Below are 26,122 nucleotides of genomic sequence, written 5' to 3' on the forward strand. Positions count from 1 at the left end.
CTGCTGGAGCCCAGATAACACATGTACTCCATACTCCTATTTTTAATGCGATTTTGCTGCGAAAATCTCTTTAGTTGGTTGCAAGTGGGGATAGTGCATACAAATACAAGAATCGCTATTCGGTGTAAGGTTTAACAATGTAATTTGTTTCCTGTCTTTCAGAACTCCAAACACAAGGTGTAGCGGTGGATTTTTGTAGGAAGGGTCACGTGCAGGCTGTGCTCCGGATTATCAAGGAAAACATCCCTGAGGTGAGTCAGTCAAATCTGAGGTCCGGACATCAAAGTCAGATATGTGTTAATATAGCATGCATTCTAATACAGGTGGTTGTCGCCAAATATTTCAATGTACAAAAAGGAAATTAGTCGCAGCTACTGCTAAAGCAACAAGCATTGGCATAGCCAATATGTCTCGCCTTTGGGACCTTATAAGTGTTTAGCCATGCAACAGTTAATGTTGTTGCACCAAGGATTTTGTGCTGCATAACTAAATACTTATAAGGTCCCAAAAGCAAGACCTATTGGCTATGCCAATGCTTGTTTATTTTTATTCTTAACACGCAAAAAGAATACATTGTTTTTAAAAGGGACTAAAGGGCACCTCTAAAATCAAAACAAAGGTTTTTCAGCACAACTATAAGGACAATAGTGCATGAGCACTACATTTCTTTCAAGAGCACCAAGTCTCACAAGAGGTGAAATAGTCTGTGAAGAATGTACAACTTCATAAAGCATATGCACATTTTTAGCCTTGGAAAAAGCCCCTGTCTGGCAGGCCTTATGTGGGGAGTAACAGGTGTTGGCCATCAATTAAAAAGGTTTCATTACCCATACAATGGAAAGGATGCCTTGCAGATATATTTGTGAAGAACTGTGTAATAAAAAGCTTCAAAATAATGAAAAAAATCGTCGAATGTATTTACATCAAGGAATTGGACACCTAGAAAAAACGAATCAGAACTATACAATGACTGTCTTGAGAAGGATAATAGGAAAATTGAAACCCAGCACTGTAACATGTTTTTACATATTCGTAACACACACATTGATCATCATCACCACGTGCAGAGGCAGTGTTTGGCCATGCATGTGTGTGCAATTAACATGCAAATTAGGCGTACTTAGTCTGCAACCAAACCTGTGAAAAATATCTTTTGTCCAAGTGGATCTGCTACTGGTATACAAGATGCTCAGTGAGGTGGTACAATACTGGGCAAGAAAGGGAACATGAGCCAAGGATTCAGGGGGACATGGACAATGAGGCAGGGTAGGTAGGCCGAGACATGGACACCGGACAGGTCACTTGCTGTACCCAGCAAACTGGCCTCCACTGGTTCTGACCCCCACTCTGGTGGGAAGACTGGTCAGAAACCCCAAGTAAAGACAGGGGATGTGCCAGCCTGCCATCCCCACCCCTCAGGTGGGGGAGGCGAGGTGAAGCACATCTCCGGGCGCTCGACATCTTGAAGATGGGAGGACCTGCCCAATCAGGACTAGGCTACTGCCCCCTCCCACAGGAGAGTGGCAGGATAGGGTGTGTACCCACCCCAGGGCAGGGACCCATTGGTCCCTGCCCTTTACCTACCTGTAACGCCCCTCAATCTAGTATTTAGAGGCACCCTGAAACTTCCTTTTCCAGATTCCGAAAAAGCAAACCAGAGCAAGAAGAAAGAAAACCTGCCGTGCAGCTGCTAAGAGGAAGACACCAACTGCTTTGACCCCAGCCCTACCGGCCTGTCGACCCTCGAACCTGCTCCTGCTAAATCCCGGCACCTCTTGTGGCCAGCAACCTCACAAACCCCGGAGGACCTGGCTACCTTGTGACTCTGAGCATCTGGGACTCCCATGATCAGTGGCTCTGCTCAAAGCAAGTTTCCAATCCCTGGCATCAGCCCGGAACTGTGAACCCTGCACACTCTGCACCTGCCAAGCCTGGCCTGTGCCGGAGTGGAAAAAGACCCCGATGACGTCCCCCCGGCGACTGTGACCCCGCATCCGGCACCCAAGGACTCACCTCGACGCTCTTGACGACGCCTGCAGCCTCAGAACCAGGGACCCCCCAAACCGCGATCAACAGAGGGTAAGATTTCCCGACTCCAAAAGGCACTGCGGCCCCCTGTGCCCGACTCCTGGGTACCTACCTATCCTCCAACTACCAAACTTACCTCTCGAAGTGGTGGTGCACCTGAAGAATCTTCGTCCCCGAGCTTGCAGCCTTTGTTCGTCCTGGAGCTTTCCCATTGAAATCCATTGAGCGCCTGAAGGCTCAAAAGCACCCTGCACCCAGCCGCCAGAGTGGCCTGGCAGTGTAACTTCTACTCATACCTACTTCCCCATTTGCCCTGAGCAAGTGACCAGGAGCCCAGCTCCCACAGCCGCGTGGCCTGCTAGTCAGCAGCCACCAGCCAAGGCCCCCCTGCCTCCTATAGGATAACATTGGGCCTAACTCACTCTGCACCCGGCCGCCCCAGTGCCGCTGAGGGTGTAACAGCTGTGCCAACCTGACCCTGGGAGACCCCTGAGTCTGTGCCCAGAACCTTAACTCTGCCAGTCGAGTACTTACCCAAAAGCCGAAAACCCAATTTTCTTCCATAGGGTAACATTGACTGGTTTCTTTTGAAATTTCTTCTAAGTGTGGAGTTTCTAAAACTTAAAATATTCTTTAAAAATCGTACCAACTGTGAAAACGTAATTACTTACCTGTTTTAGATAGAGGTCCCGGTACTCAGCCTAGGAGCCCAGCCCTTGATTACAAAAGTAACGAAAACATACTTTACCTGTAACTTGAATTTTCTCCCATAGGGAATCATTGACTGTTTTTCTAGGAAAGTGTCAACTTTTAAAATAGCAAAATATTGCCCAAAAATCACAACAGTAACCACAACAAATTTACTCACTTGTTTCCAAGACCTGTCCCAGGACTGAATCTAGGATCAGGTCCTGGAATTAGAAAAGTAATCCTGAAAGTAATCTATTGCAAATAACTTAAAATTCACATTGAGCTCAATGTATTATTGTGTTTGAAATTGTGTTGCCTGTTGTAACAACCTGTGACTACTTACAAAAGTCAATTGCATATTGCAAAAGTATTTAACTAAAACCTCTCATTCTGAGAAAGTATATTTTGATACCTATTGTTTTTTTTTTTTTTTTTTTTTTTTTTTGAAACCGTTTATTGCAATCTCAAGAATATACAAGTATGGGCCTACAACCTTCCGGCCGGCCGCTAGAATGACAGGAGCATATGACATACGTTCAAAAACACTCGGCCTTGCAGAGAAGCAGAATCAGGAGGTATCAACGTCGTGGGCCACATCACTCTGACCCCACAATACGGTTTCATTTTATACAAACAACACGAAAAATCACACCCGCAAGGCAACCCGCAATCAAAAGTAACAGCACGTGCTCCCCGAATGGGGGACCCCAGCCATCCACAGGAGTCTAAAGAGGGGAAGGGGAACAGATCGAGGACTGGGGGAACTCTGTGCTCGGGGCTGGGGAAAGGAGTCAACTAAGGGGACGGGGTTGGTGAGGCAGCAGGCAGCAGTGGTGGCGCGCAGATACCCCCGCGGTAGGCGTTCCAGGGGCCCCCATACTTTCACCCATGCCCCAGGCTTACCCCTCGCCACATACACCACCTTTTCTCGGAACATGCACCAATCCATGTGTTCTTTCCAGGCCGACACCGCCGGGGGCCTCTGGGATCCCCACAGTTGAGCAATGTCACGCTTAGCAATCATATATCCCAGAGTCACCCATCGCGTCTGCGGAACCGAGTAGTCAGTTGGTTCCCACACATTCAGCAGGCATCTCCTCGCTTCAGGCAGCAGCGCGACATGCGTAACCACTCGCAGGACCTCATGCACACCACGCCAGAATCGCTCCACCTTCGGGCATTCCCACAAAATATGCAAAAAAGTAGCCAAAGCACCACACCCACGCTTACACAACCCATCCTCAGCATAGCCCATACGCAGAAGCCTTGGCCCCGTCATGTAAACCCGGTGGAGTATCTTAAGCTGGACGAAGCGAAGGCGAGCCGGTATGGCCACCTCCTTCGGAGAGGCCACCGCGGAAATCCAGTCCTCGTCGTCCAACTCCAGCCCATCGGCAACCCAAGCCTCGCAGAGGCCAGTCAGCAAGCCCGATCGGTCATTAATCAATTTTTTGTAAATAAGGGAGATCGTGCTGTCCGGAACATGGCCGTCCAGCACCCCATCCTCCAGGGGGGAAGACTCCGGGATGGAGGCGACGTCTGGGAAGACGGAGCCCAGTGCGTGACGGACCTGCAAGTACCGAAAGTATTCACTGCCCTGCAGCTGAAACTCCGTCTGCAGCGTCTCGAATGTTTTAAATCCCCCCCTCGTCCAGAGATCCCCCACTTTACTGATGCCTATTGTGTCCCACCTCTCGAAGCCCTTCGAGGTCCACAGGGAGCCCAATCTCTCAGACGCGTACAACGGTGACGCCCGGGTCAAACGGTCCTTCCACCCCATAGCTGCGTTAGCCGCGTGCCATACTCGCACCATGACACGCGTAGGTCCCGTTAGGCGGGGGCCGGGCGCGCCAGAGTAGAGCGCTCGATTATAGTCGCCACCAGGCAGGAGCATCTTGTCCATTTCAAATGCCGGGTTTAAGGCGGTCCCGTAAAGGCCATGGTTAATTGCAGCTAGCTGGGAGGCCCAGTAATACCGTTTAATATCCGGGAGGGCAATCCCCCCGTCGTACCATGGGAGCGTCAACTTCGCCAGGGCAATACGCGGCCTCCCGTCCCAGAACAGGCGGCGCTGTAGACTCTCCACCTCACGGAAGTAGCGCGCTGGGACTAAATCCATAGTGTTCTGGAGAGCGTACAGGAAGCGTGGCAACGACATCATCTTAAACAATGCCGCCCGGCCGAGCGGCGAAAGCGGCAGGCGCCGCCAACGCGCGACGTCCTCCTTCAAGCGCTGGAGGGGGGAAGCAAATTCCGCTCGTAGCGGGCCTCCGGGTCCAGAGTAATATAAACACCCAGGTACCGAAACCCCTGAGAGGCAATCTGGATCGGACAGCCCCGCGGGAGGACGGGAGCCTCCCCGGAAAGCACATACACACATGATTTAGCCCAGTTGATGACAAGGCCTGAGTTGCGGCCGAATGAGCGCAAAACATCAACCAGGGCAATCAGTGATTTACGCGGGGAGGCTAGGTACAAAAGGATATCGTCAGCGTATAGGGACACGCGGTCCTCATACTTGGGGGTCCAACGGAGACCACGGATGGAAGGGTGCCACCGCAGCCACTCCGCCAGGGGTTCCAAGGCCAGCGCGAACAGGAGCGGCGACAAGGGGCAGCCCTGTCGCGTGCCCCGTCCCAGCTCAAATGGGACCGATACTCTTCCATTCACCACCACCTGCGCCAAAGGGCCCGAATACAACAATTTGACCCAGCTGATGAACCCCGGGCCAAATCCAAACTTCGCCAGCATCGCCCAAATGTATGGCCACTCGAGCGTGTCAAACGCCATGGTGGCGTCTAAGGACGCCAATACGGCCGGCTCCCGCACAAACGGGACACGCGCGAGCACCCCGTGCAAGCGCCGCAGATTGAGGGCCGTGTTGCGATGGGGAATAAAGCCGGACTGGTCTTGGTGGACCAGATCGCCCACCACGCCGACCAGCCGGTTGGCTAGCACCTTGGCGAGGATTTTGGGCTCCGCATTCAAGAGCGAGATGGGCCGATAGGATGTAACCCGGTCCCGGGGTCTCCCTTCCTTGTGGATCACCACGATTGTAGCCAGACGCTGGTCCGGCGGGAGGGAGCCCAGCGAGTGGGCCGCCAGGAACATCGTGCGGAGATGGGGTGCCAGTACATCCGGTCGCAGCTTATACAACTCGATAGGGATGCCGTTCGGGCCCATGGCCTTGCCGGATGCGACCGAGCGTATGGCGAGGGCAATTTCGTCGGAGGTGGGAGCGGCATCTAACGACACCCTGTCCTCCACCGAAAGGGAAAGCAGCGCGATATCCCTAAGCAGGGCATGGGAATCCTCCTCCGAGCAGGGAGAAACCGGGGAATACACATCGCGGAAATAATCCGCGAAACCAGAGACAATGTCTTCTGGCTCGGTGACACGCACACCATCCATCCTCTCAATCAGCGGGACCACACGACTCGCTCTCTCCTTCTTATCCAACCACGCAAGCAGTTTACCAGCCTTATCACCCACATCATACAGTCGCCCCTGTTGCTCTCTACTGAGGCCCCTGGCCGCCTCCGTGACGAGGGCCCTGTAGGCCGCCTGCTTAAGTTGTAGGACATGTAGTGCAGCATCCGTCACCCCACCCTCTAGATCACCCTCCAATTCAGCAATTTCGGCCTCCACCCGGGTCACCTCCTCCTGCTCGCGCCTCCGGGCATGGGAGATAAAGGAGAGGGCCTCCCCTCTAAGAACTGTCTTGAAGGCTTCCCACAGGGAGATAGCCGAAGGGACGGACCCCACATTCTCATCAAAATACCGCTGCAAGGATTTAATCAAATCAGCGCGAATGGTGGGGTCGCGCAGGTACCAGGCGTTGATTGGAGCTACCCTGCCCTCCCCCCTCGGGAAGACATCAAAGTGCAACAGGAGCGGGGAGTGATCTGAAATACCCTGCGCCAAATGGCGTACCTCTCCTACCCTCCCCACATAGGCCGCAGGGACAAGGACATAATCAAGCCGAGAGAGGCTACCATGGGCACCCGAGTGGAAAGTGTACTGCAGCTGCGTGGGATGTTTTAAGCGCCAGCAGTCCACCAATCCCAGTGTATCTAGAAAGCCGGACAGCCACGCCTGCGCCCGGGGGAGGTCCCTAGGGGGGTGGCGATCCACGGTCCCAGAAACCACCGCATTGAAGTCCCCCCCCCCCAACCACCAGAAGCCCCCCGGAAGGTCAAGAAGGAGGCGCCCCAGGTCTGCAAAAGTGGTAGACTGTAACCCCGGTGGGACGTACACTGATACAAAGACAACTACTTTGCCCTCCATTCTCCCCACTAAGACAGTGTAGCGTCCCCTCTCATCATGGCGCACCTCGTCTATTTCCAACGGGAGCGAGTTCTTCACCATGATGCCCACCCCCTGTGAGCCCGACGTGAAGCCCGAGTGGGCCACCAAACGATAGCCACGCCGATTCATGGCACAAAAGGAATTACCAATAAGGTGTGTCTCCTGCAGAAAGACCACATCTGGCGAAGTTCGTTTCAGATACTGCAGGACCACACCTCGCTTGATCCTATCCCCCAGTCCATTAACGTTCCAAGACAATAAAGTCAGGTCCCTACCCCCCATCACGTACAAAAGCCATCATTCGTCCCCCTGAGAGCACCTTAAAAACACCAATACAATAAAGGGTTTGCCTTGCGGTAAAAACAAACAACACCCCACCCCAACCCACCCATCCCAACAAAACTCCCCCCTCCCCCCTCCCTGCACCCCTGCATGAGCCCAAACAGCCCCCCCAAAGTGCAGTGTGCCTGTCGCCCCATAAATGATTAAACTAACTAGTCCCCCAGAGGAGGAGGGTGAGCCCCCAGGAGACCCCGTACTACCTCCACAGGAGGGGAACTTACACGAACAGTCAAAAGTGACGATAATGTTGTCCAGAGCGAGGCCTACTATTAGTCCCTCAGTCCTGATCCGGCGAGCCCTCCCCTCCAACCGCGCCCACCCCCCCGGCCCCGATCCCCGGGCAAAGAGTCCAACCAGTCCCCGGCCGCTTCGGGACGATCAAAAAAGTGCGTGCGGCCATCCACCTCCACCCGCAACTTAGCTGGAAAAAGCATCGCATACTTGAGGTTCAGGTCCCGTAGACGACGTTTAACTCCGAGAAAGCTCAGTCTCTGCTTCTGGACCGCTGGGGTGAAATCAGGATAGAAGTTTACGTCCATATTGTCGAGTCTGACCGGTCCTTGTAGCCGAGAAGTCTGCAGGATAGCGTCTCTGTCCCGAAAGTTGAAAATCCGGGCAATGAGAGGCCTCGGAGGGGCTCCGGCCTTAGGTCTTCCTCCGGGAACCCTGTGGGTACGTTCCACCGCAAAGAATTTACTCAGCCCCCGGGGCTGGAGATGGGTGAGAATCAGGTCCTCCACAAACCGGTCCGCCGCCGCCTCCTCACGTCCCTCCGGCACCCCGACAATGCGGACATTGTTCCTCCGGGCCCGACCCTCGGAATCTTCCAGTCGACGATCCATCAGGGCGCTCGCCTGGCCAAGCCGGCGCACCTCCTTTTGGAGGGCCGCTACGTCCGTTGTGAGGCCCGAGGTGGTGTGGGCCAAAGAATCGACCCTGTCATTGGTCTTGGATAGATCGGTCCTCACCAGGCCAACATCCACGTGGACCGAGTCAATCTTCTGCGCCAGTGTGTCAAAGCGCTGGTCCACCGAGGCCTTCATCTCGGCGATAGCGCCCATGACATCTCGCAGGGTCAGATCCGTGGGCAGAGCAGGAGCATCAGTCGGGCCCTCAGGGGACCTACGCGGCACCTCAGGAGATCCCTTCTGGAGGGTGTAGCGGTCCATGTTGTTGGACTGATGGGCTGCGCCACGGCGGGTCGATTTCACCTTTGCCCGGTCGCCATCTTGCTTTGTGGACATGGTTTCAGTCCCCAAATCGTGCCAATCACCTCGAAAAAGGCCGACAAACCAGTTCACGGGCTCGGGGGGGGGCAACCACAGGTCCGCAGGACGGATCACAGCCGGCGGGCCGGCAGGGCACCCCAACGAGGCCACACCACCGCACACCGCCCCGCAACCCAACCTCGCCTACGCAGCAAGGAGGGTGCAAAAGTGAAAGTGCGGGGTACGCGAGTCGCCCGGCCCTGCCCGCCGCTGTTGATCACTTTGTCTCCGGATCGCCCCACAACTCCAATCCGGGGGGCCGGCGTGGAGAAGGCCGCAAACCTCACTCGGTGCTCCCGCCGGTGTCCGAGGTCCAATTTGGAAGCGGAAAACGGGTGACACCTCAGCTCGGGCTCACCAACACAGTCCCCTCATCTAGGACAGGATATTGTCAGGATTTATGTAGGAGGTCACGGAGGTCCTCGGGAGCCTCGCACCTACGCGGCCATCTTGGTTGCGCGCTAGGCTCCTCCCCTTGATACCTATTGTTGGTTCTAAAATAAAACAACCATATATTTTTTTATACAAACCATTGGCCTAGAGTTCAGTTCTTGAGTGTGTGAGACCATTTGCTGACTGAGTGTGTACAACAAATGCTTTACATTTTCCTCTGTTACTGCCTTACTGCTAGACCAAGCTACCACTTTAGAGAGTAAGGTTATATCTTACTTTAACCGCTGCCAAACCTCTGGGGACTGTGGTCTCTGTACACACTGTACCTATTTGAGAACAGTATATACAGAGCCACTTTTTCACAACGCTTGCGTGAACGCAAGCGCTAGGCCAGCCAAAGCGTGGGGTAGCACTTTGAAAACCCCTTTACTAAAAGTCGGGCAACAAGCAGCGCATGCGCTGCTCTAGGCTCGACTTAAAAATGACCATTATCTATATAAGGGCCATCTTTTTTTCCTTTCTCACTTCCAGTCTCAGCTGGAGGAATGGGGAATAGCCAAGTTCCCACCACGCAGAGGGACTTCTATAGCGCTAATTTCCTAACCTCAGAGTGCAGTTATTTGTAAAATCCATCTCTATTCGCGCACCCATAAATGTACATCCTCTCTTCCCTATCCTTGCTCCAGAATGATAACTGAGCAAAATGCTCTCACTCAAACGGATAGCTGCCTCAGATAAGAAGAGTTACCACTAACCCTCCCCTGCCGGCATCCCAGGGCTGGTGGGCTTGGTTGGATGCTTTTCGTAAATTGCTCTTTAAATTAATCAGTAGCTCTGCATGTGGAATCCTGTGCACTGTATTCATTTTAATATCTCTGATATGAGATCCTGTGGCGTCTGAGCAGTTTGCTGTCGATTCAGTTCTTTACACCTAGCGTGCCATCAATGATGGTCCACCCCAATTCCCTAAGCAGTCTTTATTTAGATAGGTGTTGGTTGAAATGAAAACTCACCCATCATGGCAAAGTATCAAGCACACAGTAAACCAAGTGTCCAGCCTGTGCTATAGCTTTTAACTTTACAGGTAAGTACAAATGTGTCAATGAAAAATATAATGTTCATAAAACACAAGGTGCTAGCTGTGAGAAAGTGCCCTCTTTCTGCATGGTTGCCCCCACTTTTGATGGCAGGTACTTTAAATAATGACAGATGTCGTCTGTTTTGTAAGCAAGCGGCTATGGTAGCGGTAGCAAGATGTAATCGTATAGATGTGTATGCCAGATTACATTTTTGTAGATACAAGAGGTAACAATGTTTTGGATTGAAGCATCCAGTGGATTGATTGTGTTATTATAGTAGTTAACAAATCTTTTTCATTTAGCCGCATAGCATGCTCTAGTGGTAGGACGTCTAACCTCTTTTATGATATCCATGCGGGGTGGGTGGAATTTTGTGGATCCACACAGATTCCAGAACTTTCCACCACAGAAATGTGAGAAAAATGTGTTTTTTGGACACATTTTGAGGTTTGCAAGGGATTCTGGGTAACAGAACCTGGTGAGAGCCAGACAAGTCACCCCATCCTGGATTCCCCTGGGTGTCTAGATTTCCAAAATGTATAGGTTTAAGTTTCCTAGGTGCCGGCAGAGCTAGGGTTCAAAATCTACAGCTAGGTGTGAGAAAGTGGCTCTGTATATACTGTTCCTTAATAGGTACAGGCTGTACAGAGTCCACAGTCCCCCAGGGTTTGACAGAGGTTAAAGTTAGATATAACCTTACTCTCTAAAGTGGTAGCTTGGTCGAGCAGTAAGGCAGTATCAGAGGACAGTGTAAAGCATTAGTTGTACACACTCAGCAAATGGTCTCACACACACAATAACTGAACTCTAGGTCAATGGTTTATATATAAAAAATATATGCTTGTTTTATTTTAGAACCAACACTTAGATTTAAAATATACTTTCTCAGAATGAGATGTTTCATATAAATACTTTTGCAATATGCAATTGACTTTTGTAAACAGTTACAAGTGGTTGCAATAGGCAACTCTATTTTAAACACAACATTGCATTGAGTTCAATGGAAAATTTAAGTTATTTGCAGCAGATAACTTTTTAGATTACTTTTGGAATTCCATGACTGGATCCTAGATTCAGACCTGGGTCAGTACTCTGAATCAAGTGATGAAAGTCGACTTAATTACTGTAATGATTTTTAAACAATATTTAGCTATTTTAAAAGTTGACACTTAAAAAATATTTCAAAGGAAACAGTCAATGATTCCCTATGGAAGAATATTCAAGTTGTAGGTACAGTATGTTCTCGTTACTTTTGTAATCCAGTACTGGGTGCCTAGACTCAGTACTGGGACCTTTATCTAAAACAGGTAAGTAATTACGTTTTTTGAAGAATATTTCAAGATTGCAGAAATCGACACTTAAAAGAAATTTCACAGAAAAACAATGATTTCCTATGGAAGAAAATTGGGTTACGGGTAAGTACAGTTGTAAGTATTTTTCAGAGTCGGTGCTGGGCATCAAGATCCAGCACTGGGAGCTCACCTAAGAGCAGGTGAGTAATTTCGTTTTCGTTACTCGGCTGATTTTTGGTGAATATTTTAAGATTTGAAAAGTCCACACTTAACAGAAATTTCAGGAAAAAGCCAGTCAATGTTACCCTATGAGGAAAATAGAGTTATCGGTGTGAGAAAGTGGCTCTGTATATACTGTTCCCTAATAGGTACAGGGTGTACAGAGTCCACAGTCCCCCAGGGGCTGATAGAGGCTAAAGTTAGGTATGACCTTACTCTCTAAAGTGGTAGCTTGGTCGAGCAGTAAGGCAGTACCAGAGGACAGTGTAAAGCATTTGTTGTACACACTCAGCCAGCAAATGGTCTCACATACTCAATAACTGAACTCTAGGCCAATGGTTTATATATATAAAATATATGCTTGTTTTATTTTTAGAACCACAAAGGGAATAAAAATATACTTTCTCAGAATGAGAGGTTGAATATAAATACTTTTGCAATAAGCAATGGATTTTTGTAAACAGTCACAGTTGGTTGCAATAAACAATCCTATTTCCTAAACTTAACAATGCATTGAGCTCAATGATAAATTCAGGTTATTTGATATAAATTACTTTTCAGATTACTTTTGGAATTCCAGGTCTGGTTCCTAGATCCAGCCCTGGGACAATATTCAGAATCAAGTGGTGAAAGTCGACTTAATTACTGTAATGATTTTTAAATATTTAGCTATTTCAAAAGTTAGCACTTAGAAAATATTTCAAAGAAAACATTCAATGGATCTCTATGGCAAGAAATTCAAATTGCAGGTAGAGTACTTTATCGTTACTTTAGTAATCCAGGACTGGGTGCCTAGACTCAGGACTGGGGTCTTTATCAAAAACAGGTAAGCAATTACGTTTGCAGAAATTGTACGATTTTAAAAGAATATTTCAAGATTGCAGAAATCGACACTTAGAAGAAATTTCACAGAAAAGCAGTCAATGGTTTCCTATGGAAGAAAAATGAGTTAGAGGTAAGTATAGTTGTGGACACTTTTCAGAGTCCGGGCTGGGCACCAAGATCCAGCACTGGGAGCTCACCTAAGAGCAGGTGAGTAAATTCGTTTTTGTCACTCGGCTGATTTTTGGTGAATATTTGCAGTTTTGAAAAGTTCACACTTAAAAGAATTTTCAAGAAAAAGCCAGTCAATGTTACCCTATGAGGAAAATGAAGTTAGCGGTTTAAGGGTAGGTACTCGACTGGCAGAGTTGAAGTTCTGGGCATAGACTCAGGGGTCCCCCAGTGTCAGGTAGGTACAGTTAGTTCACCCTCAGCGGTTCCAGGACGGCCGGGTGCAGAGAGAGTTAGGCCCAATGTTATCCTATGAGGGATAGGGGGGGCCTTGGTTAGTGGCTGCTGACTGGCAAGCCACGCGGCTGTGGGAGCTGGGCTCCTGGTCACTTACTCAGGGCAAGTGGGGAAGTAGACTAGTGTAGAGATTGCACTGCCAGGGCCACTCGGGCGGCTGGGTCCAGGGTGCTTTTGAGCATTCGGGCGCTCAATGGAAATCAATGGGAATGCTCCGGTTAGAAAAAAGGCTGCAAGCTCGGAGACGAGGATGCTTCAGGTGCCACCACCACTTCGAGAGGTAAGTTGGATAGTTGTAGGTTAGGTGGGTACCCCGGGATTGGGCACAGGGGGCCACAGGGCGCCGCGTGCAGGGGTGCCTTTTGGTGTCGGGAAATCTTACCCTCTGTTGATCGCGGTTGGGGGGGCACCTGTTTCCGAGGCTGCAGGCTTCTTCAGGAGTGTCGAGGGGGGTCCTTGGGTGCCGTACTCGGGGTCACAGTCGTCGTGGGGTCGTCCTCAGGGTCTTTGTTCACTCCGGCACTGGCCAGGCTTGGCTGGTGCAGAGTGTGCTGGGTTCACGGTTCCGGGCTGCTGCCAGGGATTTAGAAGTAGGTTTCGGAGTAGAGCCTCTACTCATGGGAGTCCCAGGGGCTTAGAGCCAAAAGGTAGCCAGGTCCTCCGGGGTTGGTGAGGTTGCTGGCCACGAGAGATGCCACCCTGGTGCAGGTTCGAGAGTCGACAGGCCGGTAGGGCTGGGGCCAAAGCAGTTGGTGTCTTCTCCTCTTTTTAGCAGCTGCAGGGCAGGTCTTTGTTCTTCTTGCTCTTCTTTGTAGTTTTTGAATCTGGAATCTGGGGAAGGAAGGTTCAGGGTGCCCCTAAATGCTAGATTTTATGGCGTTACAGGTCGGTGAAGGGCAGGGACCAATGGGTCCCTGTCCTGGGGTGGGTACACCCCCTATCCTGCCTCTCTCCTGTGGGAGGGGGCAGTGTCCTAGTCCTGATAGGGTAGGGCTCCCCATCTTCAAGATGGCGAGAGCCCGGAGATGTGCTTCACCTCGCCTCCCCCACCTGAGGGGTGGGGTTGGCAGGCTGGCACATCCCCTGTCCTTATTTGGGGTTTTCGGCCAAAGCTTCCCGCCAGAGTGGGGGGTTGCAGTGGCCTGGGGAAGCTCACAGAGGCGGCATGCCTTTGAAGCTTCCCCCTGCCCATCCTGGGGGAGGAGATTTAGCACCTCGCCCAGGATGTGCATTGTTGCAGGCCCAGGAGAGCAGGGGCTCTCCTACCCAGGGGTCCAGCAACATGTCTGCTGGGTGGCAGCCTAGGCCGCCGCAGAGCAGACGTGTATTGTAGGTTAGGTTTAAGGGGGCACCTCTAACATGCCCTCTCGGGTGCTGGGTATATTAAATCCCACACTGGCATCAGTGTGGGTTTAATGTGCTGAAAAGTTTGATACCAAACTTACCAGTCTTCAGTGTTGCCATTATGGTGCTGTGGAGCTCGTGTTTGACTAGCTCGCAGCACCATGTACTCTTAAATGGCAGCACTGCACTTACAGTGCTCAAGAATGGACCTGCGCACTGTAGGGGCACAGGGCTCATGCTCCTGTGCCCACACCATTGGCATAAGGCACCCAGCTAGAGGGGTGGCTGATGTATGCCATGGCAGTGTAGGTGATGGGCATGGCACACAGGGATGTGTGTCATGTCGACTTTGTTTTTGTCTTGCATCCAAACATTCAGCCTGCAGAGGCAGTGTGTGTGTAAGGGTACAGGGCCTCTAAGGGTGGCACAAGGAGTGTTGCAGCCCTTAGAGGCCTTCCCTGGTCACAAGGCCCTGGGTACCTAGGGTACCATTTACCAGGGGCTGACATGTGTCCAGGGTTTGCCAATTTGGGTTTGGTTTGTTTTAGGGAAGGAACATAGGCCCTGGGCACCTGATTGGCAGGAGTCCAGGGCACACTCAGTCAAAGTACATTCAGCAATTCAGCAAAAAGTGGGGGCATACCATGCAAGAAAGATGTCACTTTCTCACACTAGGCACTTTGCAAAAAAAGGGTCCGTCTTCACTGTGAAAATAAAGTGTGTCCAAGTTGCGTTTTGAGCAGTTTCCTGTTGCGGGCACTAGGCCTACCCACACAAGTGAGGTACCATTTTAATCGGGAGACTTAGAGTAACACACAATTGTAGAGCAACTGTTATTACCTATTGAATTTCAATGCATTCCTGCCTTCTAAATGAAAGACAATGTGTAAAAAAGAAGTCATTTTGAAGAATGACCTATAATTCTCATGCTAGTATGCGTACTCACAATTTCGGAAATGTGCAAATATCTACTGTTTCTAAACTCTATATTTTGTTCCAACTTCCGAAATACATAGGTGTCTTTCATACCGATTTTTCCACGTATATATTTCCCCAAATTAATTGCTATATACTCGGTACAAAATAAAAAACCATAGCAAGACACTGCTCAGTTATTGGCTCTGGATTCGTCAGGTTTTTGGTGAACCTACAAGTCCTACATATCCCCACAACCAGAAAGGTCCAGCGGATGTAACGGTATATGTAGGAAACTGGCTCTATATATACTACACCAAAATGAGATATAGTGTGTATGGAGTCCAGGTGACCCCAGAGGTAGGCAGAGGTTAACGTTGGATAGAACCTTACTCACTATTTGTGGTAGTGTGGTCGAGCAGTAAGGCAGTATCGGAGGACAGTGTTAAGCATTTGATGTACACAGTCAGTCAGCAAACGAATTCACACACTCAAGAAGTGAACTTTAGGCCAATTGTTTTTGTATAAAAAAAATTGTACTTGTTAGACGGCGACCTCAGAGGAGCCCGGAAAGGGGGTCCTGACTACCCTGAGACCCACCCTCAAAGTATCGTAGCCGGGCACTGGCGGGAGACTCCTCAGGAGGAGGAATCTCGTGTCGAGGATCGTACTTCTGGCACCACACGACACAAACACCACACCGTGTGTCCTTAGGAATCAATCTTTATCAAACAGGTTAGCACTGCAAATATGTACAAGGAGAGCACGGGCTCAATGAGTCTCGGAAGGGATAGGGGATAGCGGGACAGTCTCTGGTAAAAGGTTCAAGGCAAGGACGTACCCGGCGCACAGCTCACAATCCTCGAGCTGGGGGGTAGGCTGGTTGTCGTGGGGTCCGGCGGGACCGGTGGAGTCTGTGGAAGCCGCGAGTCACTCAGCGGGCTCAGGTACTAGTTCGGAGGTCTTACGATCTTCAGGGAGCCGCGAGTCACTCAGCAGGGCTCAAGTACAAGTTCGGAGGTCTTACGATCTTCGGGGAGCCGCGAGTCACTCAGCAGGGCTCAGGTACGAGTTCGGAGGTCTTACGATCTTCAGGGAGCCGCGAGTCACTCAGCAGGGCTCAAGTACAAGTTCGGAGGTCTTACGATCTTCGGGGAGCCGCGAGTCACTCAGCAGGGCTCAGGTACAGTTCGGAGGTCTTACGATCTTCAGGGAGCCGCGAGTCACTCAGCAGGGCTCAGGTACAGTTCGGAGGTCTTACGATCTTCAGGGAGCCGCGAGTCACTCAGCAGGGCTCAGGTGGTTCTAAGTTCTAGGAGCCGCGACCGCGTCAGCAGGCTCTCGTTGTTCCAGCGTCGAATCTGCCGGACAGTCCCAGAGCACCCCTTGTTATAGGTCGACCCCTCTTTGATGTCCGGAGTCTGTGCAGGCAGGGGTCTTGTCACCTGGGGGTCGCTTGTCGGGGTTTCCTGCCATTGTCTTGTGATCTTTTCAGGGCCGGGTCGGGAGGAGTCCCAGACACCCAGCAGGCGTGGAGCCAGCTCTCAGGGAGGCCGGAGGGCCGATCGAAACCCATCGTCCCAGGGGAGTTCAGAGGTGCGATAGAAACTGCTCCTCCCTCTCTCATCCCCTGGAAGCGTGATGTACTCCAGCCGGAGTGGCGCCTCTAGGCCCGGGTTGCGCTGGGGCCGGGCGGCCATCTTGGTGCATGAAGTGGGCACGCGGGCCCGGGGTGGCCGAAGGGGGAGAGGCCATGGACGAGGATGTCCGGGTCGGGTGCGTGTGTTCTGGTGGAAAGGATCGGTTAGGCCGTGAGCTCGGGGCTGCAGGTACCAGGTGAGGTGGTGCGGGGACCAGTAGAGCCATGCTACGAGGCCGGGTCCAACACGCGTCCCCCCCAGCTGAAAGCCGGAGAGAACTGCCCATCATCTTGGGGGGTTCTCTTCGCTGAGGCGGAAGAACCGGGAGAGGCCGTCAGCGTTGGCGTGGTCTGTACCAGGGCGATGTTCTACGGTGAAATCCATCCCCTGGAGGGAGATTGACCACCGCAGTAGCTTGGGGTTTTCTCCCCGCATCTGCATGAGCCATCGCAAGGGCCGATGGTCGGTTTGGACTTTGAAATGGGTGCCGAACAGGTAGGGGCGTAGTTTCTTGAGTGCCCAGACCACGGCAAAGGCTTTGCGCTCAATGGTGCTCCATCGCTGTTCTCTGGGCAACAGCCGCCGGCTGAGGAAGGCGACGGGCTGGCCTAGGCCTTGGTCACTCACTTGGGACAGGACGGCCCCAATGCCATGCTCGGAGGCATCGGTTTGGACTACAAACTCCTTGGAGTAGTCGGGGGCCGTGCACATGGCCTTCTTTAGGGCATCGAACGCCTCCTGGCAGGCGGTCGTCCACTGCACCTTCTTTGGCTGTTTTTTGGATGTGAGTTCTGTTAGGGGGCCGACAAGGCTGCCATACCCCTTGATGAATCTTCGGTAGTAGCCAGTGAGGCCCAGAAAGGCTCGGACCTCCATTTGGGTGGTGGGGGGTTCCCAGGCCACGATGGCGTCGATCTTCGACTGTAGAGGGGCGACCTGGCCACTCACGACCCGGTGCCCCAGGTAGACTACTGATCCTTGCCCAATTTGGCACTTGCTGGCTTTTACGGTGAGGCCTGCCTGGCGCAGGGCGGTTAGCACCCTCCGCAGGTGCTGGAGGTGCTCACTCCATTCGGAACTGAAAACGGCGATGTCGTCTAGATAGGCCGCGCTGAACTGTTCCAGCCCGGCCAGGACTCTATTCACCAGTCGCTGGAAGGCGGCCGGGGCATTTTTCATTCCGAAGGGCATGACGCGGAAGCGGTAATGCCCATCTGGGGTGGAGAAGGCGGACCGCTCCTTGGCCCCCTCGGTGAGCGCAATCTGCCAGTATCCGCAGGTGAGGTCGAAGGTGCTGAGGAACCGGGCTGCCCCGAGTCGGTCAATGAGCTCGTCGGCTCGTGGAATGGGGTGGGCATCGGCTCGGGTGACGTCATTGAGCCCCCGGTAGTCCACACAGAACCGGAGCTCGGGGGCGGCACCGGGGGCCGCTGCCTTCGGGACCAGGACCACTGGGCTGGCCCAGGGACTGTCAGATGGCTCGATCACCCCCATGGTCAACATCTTTGAGACTTCAGCTTGGATGCAGGACCGGACCCGGTCTGGGACCCGGTATGCTCGGTGTCTCACCGGCGGGCTGTCCCCGGTGTCCACGTCATGGACACACCAGTCGGTGACTCGGGGGATCAGGGAGAAGAGGTCGGCAAATTGTCCTAGTAGCTGGCGGCAGTCCTCTTGTTGCTGGGCAGTGAGAGCTGGGGAGAGGTTCACTCCCTCCACGGAGCCATCCTGCTCCTTGACACACAGGAGGTCCGGAAGGGGATCGGACTCATCTTCGGCCCCGTCATCGGTGGCCAGCAGGAGGCTCAGTTCTGTCCGCACGAAGTGAGGCTTGAGGCGGTTCACGTGAAGGACCCGAAGGGGATCCCGAGGCGACTGGACGTCCACCAAGTATGTGACTTGACTCTTCCGCTCAATCACTTTGTAGGGCCCGGTCCACCTGTCCTGGAGGGCGCCTGGCTTCACCGGGGCCATGACCCATACTTGTTGGCCTGGCTGGAACTCGACCAGAGTGGCATTCTGGTCGTACCAGCGCTTCATCTCTTCTTGACTTGTCTCTAGGTTGGCCTCGGCCAGTGCTCGGAACTTCCTGGTCTGGTTCCGGAGGGTCAGAACATAGTGGAACACATCTCGTGGGGTGGTCTGGGGTGCCGCCTCCCACCCTTCCTTAACCAAGCTGAGGGGACCTCGGACGGGGTGTCCATAGAGCAACTCAAACGGGCTGAACCCTAGGGACTTCTGGGGGACCTCTCGGTAAGCGAACAAGAGGCAGGGGAGCAGGACGTCCCACTTACGCCGGAGGGGCTCTTCTAGGCCGGTGATCATCCCTTTCAGAGTCCTGTTAAACCTCTCTACTAGGCCGTTCCCTTGGGGATGGTACGGGGTGGTGAACTTGTAGGACACTCCACATTGTTGCCACAGGGACGTCATGTACTTCGAGATAAAATTAGTGCCGCGATCGCTCACGACCTCGCGGGGAAAACCTACCCGGGAAAAGATCCCCATCAGGACCCGGCCCACTACGGGGGCCGTGACGGTGCGTAGGGGGATCGCCTCAGGGTATCGGGTGGCGTGATCCACCAGGACCAGGATGAAACGGTGACCTTGGGAGGTGGGGGGGTCCAGTGGCCCCACGATGTCGATCCCGACTCGTTCGAAGGGGGTACTGACGACCGGGAAGGGTTAGAGGGGAGCCTTGCGCTTCCCCCCACTCTTCCCACTAGCTTGGCACGTGGGACAGGACTTGCAGTGGGCCTCTACAGCTGCTCTCATTCTAGGCCAGTAAAAATGGGTCACAAGACGGCTGTAGGTCTTGTCTTGACCCAGGTGGCCGGCGAGGGGGACGTCGTGGGCTAAGCCCAGGAGGAAGTCTCGGAAGCGGAGGGGTACCACCAGCACCCGTCCGGATCCCAGCTCCACCGACTTCTGCTCACTGTATAAAATGTTATTCTCCCAATAAATTCGGTGCGTTCCAGTTTGGTCGCCTGCGGCTTGGCCCTCGGCCTGGCGCCGTAGTCCGACCAGGGAAGGACAAGTGGCTTGCTCCCGGCAAAACTCCTCCCGGGTGGGCCCGCCCTCGTGGCGCCATTGGGCTAACTCGGGTAGATCGCCTAACTCGGGGACCGGGGCGGTGTCGGACAGTGAGGGTTCGTCGCTGGCGACGGGCCCTTCCGATGGGGGGACGGGAGGACCCTCGGTGGTTACTGCTCTGACTTCTTCGGTCGGGGCGTCTTCGACTTCTCCCAGGGGGGGAAGTCGAGCTGACATAGATCGGGTGGTGGCGCACACCCACTCGGGGAGCCCCATCATCTCTAGGTGGGCCTTGCGCTCGACGTGCTTCCAGGGAGAACTCTCCAGGTCGTTCCCTAAGAGGCAGTCGACCGTCTGGGAGTTTCTTACGGCCACCCTCAGTTTACCTATCACTCCACCCCACTCAAACGGCACCAGAGCTACCTGACACATACTCTCTCTATTATCTGCGGAAATTACCGGGCAAAAGACGTTTGGGAGGATCTGCTCCTCGGGGACTAAGTGCTTGAGGACACCGGTGATGCTGGCCCCGATGTCCCGCAGGGCCTCTATTTGGTGGCCATTGATCTTGACGAGCTGCCCGTATTTCTTCGTGTTGGAGGGCAGGAGGCTACCAGGGACCATCTCCCTATCTCCCAGGGATACTAGGGCCATGGCTGCGGGTTCCCACTCCCCGGTTTCCTCAACCTCCTCCCCCAGAGCTATGTTGGCTATCTGTCTTGCAGGGGTGTTTTGGGTGGCCATGGGGCATTCTGGGTCATTGGCGTAGTGCCCGGGCTTCTGGCAACGGAAACAAGTGACGGTTACCCTGTGTCCCCGTCTCCCGGGGGGTCCGGTTACTGGTGGGGGGGGGGCGCTGGGAAAGGTGGAGGTTGGGTCTTTGGGGGGCTAGGCTGGGACTCTCTCTGGCCTCCCTGGTTCCCCCCTCCTCTCTGGCGGGGTGGTCCCTGACTGGCTCGGGGGTATTCTCCTACCATGCCCCGGGTGACCCGGGTGTCGGTCCAGCGGTCTGCTTCCACCGCCAGCTTCCTGGGATCGGTGAGTTTGCTGTCAAGCAGATGCTGGCGTAGTTCCACAAAGCAGTTCGCAGCCAGGTGGTCCCACAACAGGAGGTCGGTGAGTTCCTCAAGGGTGGTGACTTTGCTGCCCTTGACCCACCCATCGAAGGCCCGACTAAAAAAGTTTACATATTCCACCCAGGTGGTGCCCGGGATTTTCCTGCAGTCCCGGAATCGCTGACGGTACATCTCGGGGGTGAGACCGTACCTTGTGAGTAGAGCCTCTTTCATGTGGCTGTAGGAGGTCTGCAGAGAGAGGGGTAGGTCGAGCAGGGTGTCTCTTCCTTCGCTCAGAAACCGTCCCCACAACCCTGCCCCCCAGTCCTTCTGCGGGACCCGATGGGAGGTCATGGCGACCTCGTAGGCCCTGAACCATTGTTGAATGTCATCGTTTTTATAATATTCCTTGACCACGTCTTTGGGGATGTGGACCTTCTGCTCCGCTGGGGAGGTCGCCTCTCGGTTTCCCGGGGGCCTCCCTTCCTCGCTTCTGGCCTTGAGCTCGATTTCTTTCAAGCTGCGTTCGTGCTCTAGTTGGAGCTTCCTTCCTTCGTGTTCCCGTTGGAGCTTCTTCTCTTCTAGCTCGCCTTGCACGCGCATTTGCTCTACTGCTAGCTTTTTCTCTGCTAACTTCAATTCGCCTTCGATTTTGAGTTTAGCTAACTCGAGTTCGTGATTGCGGCTTCTCTCTCTGTCCGCGAGTTCTTCCGGGGATAGGCCCCCGTCTGGTACGATGCCTCGCACCTGATTGCTGCTGCTTTCGCCTTGGGGGGGTTCGGCCTCGTCGGGGCGCTCCCCCATGTCTTCCGGGCGGGAGGCCCCGGCATCCACCCAGGCTTTCAGTGCTTTCTGCAAATCTTCCTTGGTGTTGAGACCGGTGGTAGCGATTCTAAGTTTTTTGCAGAATTGCCTTAGTTCTTTGTGTGTGTATTCTTCTAGTTGTTCCACCTGGAACACCCTGTTGGCGTTGGTTTCTGCGGGGATCATGGCGTTTCCTTCTGCCATCTTTGTCGGTAGTGCGTCCGTCGTTCACGGTACGATCTCTCGGTGATGGGCCCGAATCCCGTCGCTTGCCACCAATGTTAGACGGCGACCTCAGAGGAGCCCGGAAAGGGGGTCCTGACTACCCTGAGACCCACCCTCAAAGTATCGTAGCCGGGCACTGGCGGGAGACTCCTCAGGAGGAGGAATCTCGTGTCGAGGATCGTACTTCTGGCACCACACGACACAGAAACACCACACTGTGTGTCCTTAGGAATCAATCTTTATCAAACAGGTTAGCACTGCAAATATGTACAAGGAGAGCACGGGCTCAATGAGTCTCGGAAGGGATAGGGGGTAGCGGGACAGTCTCTGGTAAAAGGTTCAAGGCAAGGACGTACCCGGCGCACAGCTCACAATCCTCGAGCTGGGGGGTAGGCTGGTTGTCGTGGGGTCCGGCGGGACCGGTGGAGTCTGTGGAAGCCGCGAGTCACTCAGCGGGCTCAGGTACTAGTTCGGAGGTCTTGCGATCTTCAGGGAGCCGCGAGTCACTCAGCAGGGCTCAAGTACAAGCTCGGAGGTCTTACGATCTTCGGGGAGCCGCGAGTCACTCAGCAGGGCTCAAGTACAAGTTCGGAGGTCTTACGATCTTCAGGGAGCCGCGAGTCACTCAGCAGGGCTCAGGTACAGTTCGGAGGTCTTACGATCTTCAGGGAGCCGCGAGTCACTCAGCAGGGCTCAGGTGGTTCTAAGTTCTAGGAGCCGCGACCGCGTCAGCAGGCTCTCGTTGTTCCAGCGTCGAATCTGCCGGACAGTCCCAGAGCACCCCTTGTTATAGGTCGACCCCTCTTTGATGTCCGGAGTCTGTGCAGGCAGGGGTCTTGTCACCTGGGGGTCGCTTGTCGGGGTTTCCTGCCATTGTCTTGTGATCTTTTCAGGGCCGGGTCGGGAGGAGTCCCAGACACCCAGCAGGCGTGGAGCCAGCTCTCAGGGAGGCCGGAGGGCCGATCGAAACCCATTGTCCCAGGGGAGTTCAGAGGTGCGATAGAAACTGCTCCTCCCTCTCTCATCCCCTGGAAGCGTGATGTACTCCAGCCGGAGTGGCGCCTCTAGGCCCGGGTCGCGCTGGGGCCGGGCGGCCATCTTGGTGCATGAAGTGGGCACGCGGGGCCGGGGTGGCCGAAGGGGGAGAGGCCATGGACGAGGATGTCTGGGTCGGGTGCGTGTGTTCTGGTGGAAAGGATCGATTAGGCCGTGAGCTCGGGGCTGCAGGTACCAGGTGAGGTGGTGCGGGGACCAGTAGAGCCATGCTACGAGGCCGGGTCCAACAGTACTGTTTTATTTTAGAACCAAGCAGGCCTGGCACAGGTAAGCATAAAAGACTTTATAGTTTATAAGTTGCTGATTGTAGAACAGTTTGGAAATACACTAGAAATTGTACTGTGTTTGATTTACAGGGAATGCAGTAGGTTGCAACACTTAGCAAATACAGTACATTGAAATGAATAGGCTTTTCCAGTAAATTACAAGTAAGTTACTTTTTAAGTTACATTTCTAACTCTCTGCTGGATACCTGGATTCAGCACTGGGACGTTTCCTGCAATCAGGTAAGTAAATACGTTTTGGTTATTTGTGCGATTTTTAACAATATTTTTAGATTTCAAAACTCCACACTTAGAAAGTTTTTGGAAGAAAATTGTCCTTGTTATCCTACGGGTGCAGAGTGGGCTGGATTCGCAGTATCTGGCCGGAGCCAGAAACTGCAGGTTTAACAAATCTGGTGTTCACGGGAGAAGCAGTCTTTGGAAGTGAAGGCAGGCAGGTCCTCCGGGGGTTTCGAGGTTGCTGGCTGCAGGACACACCGAGAATTTGCAGGAGCAGGTTTGAGGGGTGACAGGCCTGTAGGGCTGGGGCCAAGTCAGTGGGCGTCGTCATCTTTTAGCTCTGCATGGCTCTTAGGTCCTTCTTATCTTCTTCTTGTTTCTTGTCTGTATCCAAGGAAACAAGGTTCAGGGTGCCCCCCTAAATACAAGATCTAGGGGCGGTACAGGTAGGTATAGGGCAGGGACCAATGGGTCCCTTCCCTGGGGTGGGTACACCGCCTATTCTGTCACTCCAATGGGAGGGGAGCAGGAGCCTGTCCCTGGTTGGTTGTGCTTCACCTCGCCCCCCCCCCCCCCCACCCACCCTGAGGGGTGGAGTTGGCAGAGGTGGGCACACCTCTTTCCCTCGCTTGTTTTTCCCGCTGGTTCTCCCGCCCAAAGTGGGAGGGGTAGAACTAGTAGGGACCAGCTGCTGAAAGCAGCAAATGGTCTGGGGAGGCTCACAAATGTGGCATGCCTTTGAAGCTTCCCCTTCGTGAACACTGCCCATCCTGGGGGAGGAGGCTTGGCACCTCGTCCCAGGATGTGCATTGTTTCGGACCCCTGAGAGCAGTAGGCTCTCGACCCAGGGGTCCAGAAACATGTCGGTTGGTGGCAGCCTCAGCAACCACTCAGTCGGGACACTAGAAGTTGGTCGACTTTCAGGGGGCATCTGTAAGATGCACTCTGTCGTGCATTTTACATTAAATCCCACACTGGCATCAGTGTGGGTTTAATGTGCTGAGAGGTTTGATAGCAATCTTCTCAGTCTTTATTGTAGCCATTATGGTGTTGTCGAGTTCGTAATGACAAACTCCCAGCACCGTATTCTCTTAATGGCAGCACTGCACTTACAATGCCCAAGAATGGACTTGGGCACTGTAGGTGTACAGTGCTCATGCACCTGTAACCTCACCACTTACATAGTGCACCCAGCTGGAGGGGTGGCTGACCTAGGCTAGGGCAGTGGGTTATGGGCATGGCACATGTGTGTCATGTCGACTCTTCACTTTGGTCTGCACCATAACACGCAGCCTGCAAAGGCAGTGGGTGTATTTTAAGGATACAGAGCCTCTAAGGGTGGCACAATAGGTGCTGCAGCCCTCGGAGGTCTTCCCTGGTCACAGTGCCCTGGGTATCTGTGGTACCATTTACCTGGGGCTGACCTGTGGCTAGAGATGCCAATTGGGTTAGTTCGGGGTAACAAACACAGGCCCTGGGAACCTGATTGGCAGGGACCCAGGGCACACTAAGAAAAATGCATCAGTAGTCTGGCAAAAAGTGTGGGGCATTACTGCAACAGAAACCCAATTTTCTACAGTATATTGCTTTCAAACAGCTGTCATAATTAGAATAAGTTACAGGTGAAAACTTTGACACACATGGCTGTTTTTTTCAACTAATTTTCTATTTTTCCTATACTCAATTGTTAGCTTTTATATAGAGACCTTGAAGAATCTACACAAATGACCCCTTGCTGAATTCAGATTTGTGTCTACTTCTATCACATGTATATCTCTCCAGGGCCCATTTCCATCCTTTAACTGGAAGGAGGTTGAAAGCACAGAAAAATAGCAAAAATAGGCTATGTCCCAGAAAAAGGCCAAAACTGTGTAAAAAAAATGTTGGTTTTCTGACAAAAGTCTGCTTGTCTCTGAAAGCTGTGAAAATGGTGATTTCAGCAACACAACCCCTTTGTTGATACCATTTGCAGGAAACAAAACAGACTCTTTCATCTGTATCCCTTTTTTCCCATTTAAAAAAAAAATGTATCTATATTTTGGTTAATTTCTGGGTCCCTCCTGGGGAATCCACAAACCCGGAGTACCTTTAGAAACCCCCATGATGTTAGAAGAAAAGGACGCAAATTTGGCGTGGATACCTTATGTGGCCAAAAAGTTACAGGGGCTTAAGCGTGGACTACACCAAATAGCAAAAAGAAAAGGGCTTAGCACAGGGGGGTAACTCTTCTGTTCAGCTTGCAGATAGAGTCCACTTACGGAATAAATATTAGTCATGACCCACCCCCCACACCACCAAAACCACCACCTCCACAAAAAAAAACGAACCATGCAGTGTGGCAAAGGTTTATATAGATTGATGTGCCCAAGAAGCAGTAGTATGTAGTTTTATGCAAGCAGTTTACCTGTCAATATGCCGTCGTGTGTTTTTTTCTGTAACTTGGACCACTGTAACCTTTCTTCTTTTTTAGAAATGCACATATCCACCAGAGGCACTGGCCCCTTAGTCCACCTGTCTCTATTTTCCTAGACACATTTTCGATTTCTACTTCTCATGCATATGTGGTCACCCCTAAGTTGAACACAATGTGATCGTTTGTGGGATTGTTGTAGTTCATATTGTGTGAAGGTGTTGGTTTTAG

General features: G+C 52.7%; 1 protein-coding gene across 1 annotated transcript in view; it reads left to right on the plus strand.

Moving 5' to 3' along the window:
* NXF1 (nuclear RNA export factor 1) overlaps positions 1-26,122 on the plus strand; it is a 391,991-nt gene that overhangs the window by 201,954 nt on the left and 163,915 nt on the right. Inside the window, exon 8 of the mRNA XM_085625971.1 lies at positions 163-251. Within this exon, the coding sequence (XP_085482097.1) occupies positions 163-251 (89 nt within the window). The remainder of the gene's footprint in view (positions 1-162; positions 252-26,122) is intronic.

Source organism: Triturus cristatus, chromosome 9, assembly GCF_964204655.1.
Source record: "Triturus cristatus chromosome 9, aTriCri1.1, whole genome shotgun sequence".
Classification (NCBI taxonomy): domain Eukaryota; kingdom Metazoa; phylum Chordata; class Amphibia; order Caudata; family Salamandridae; genus Triturus; species Triturus cristatus.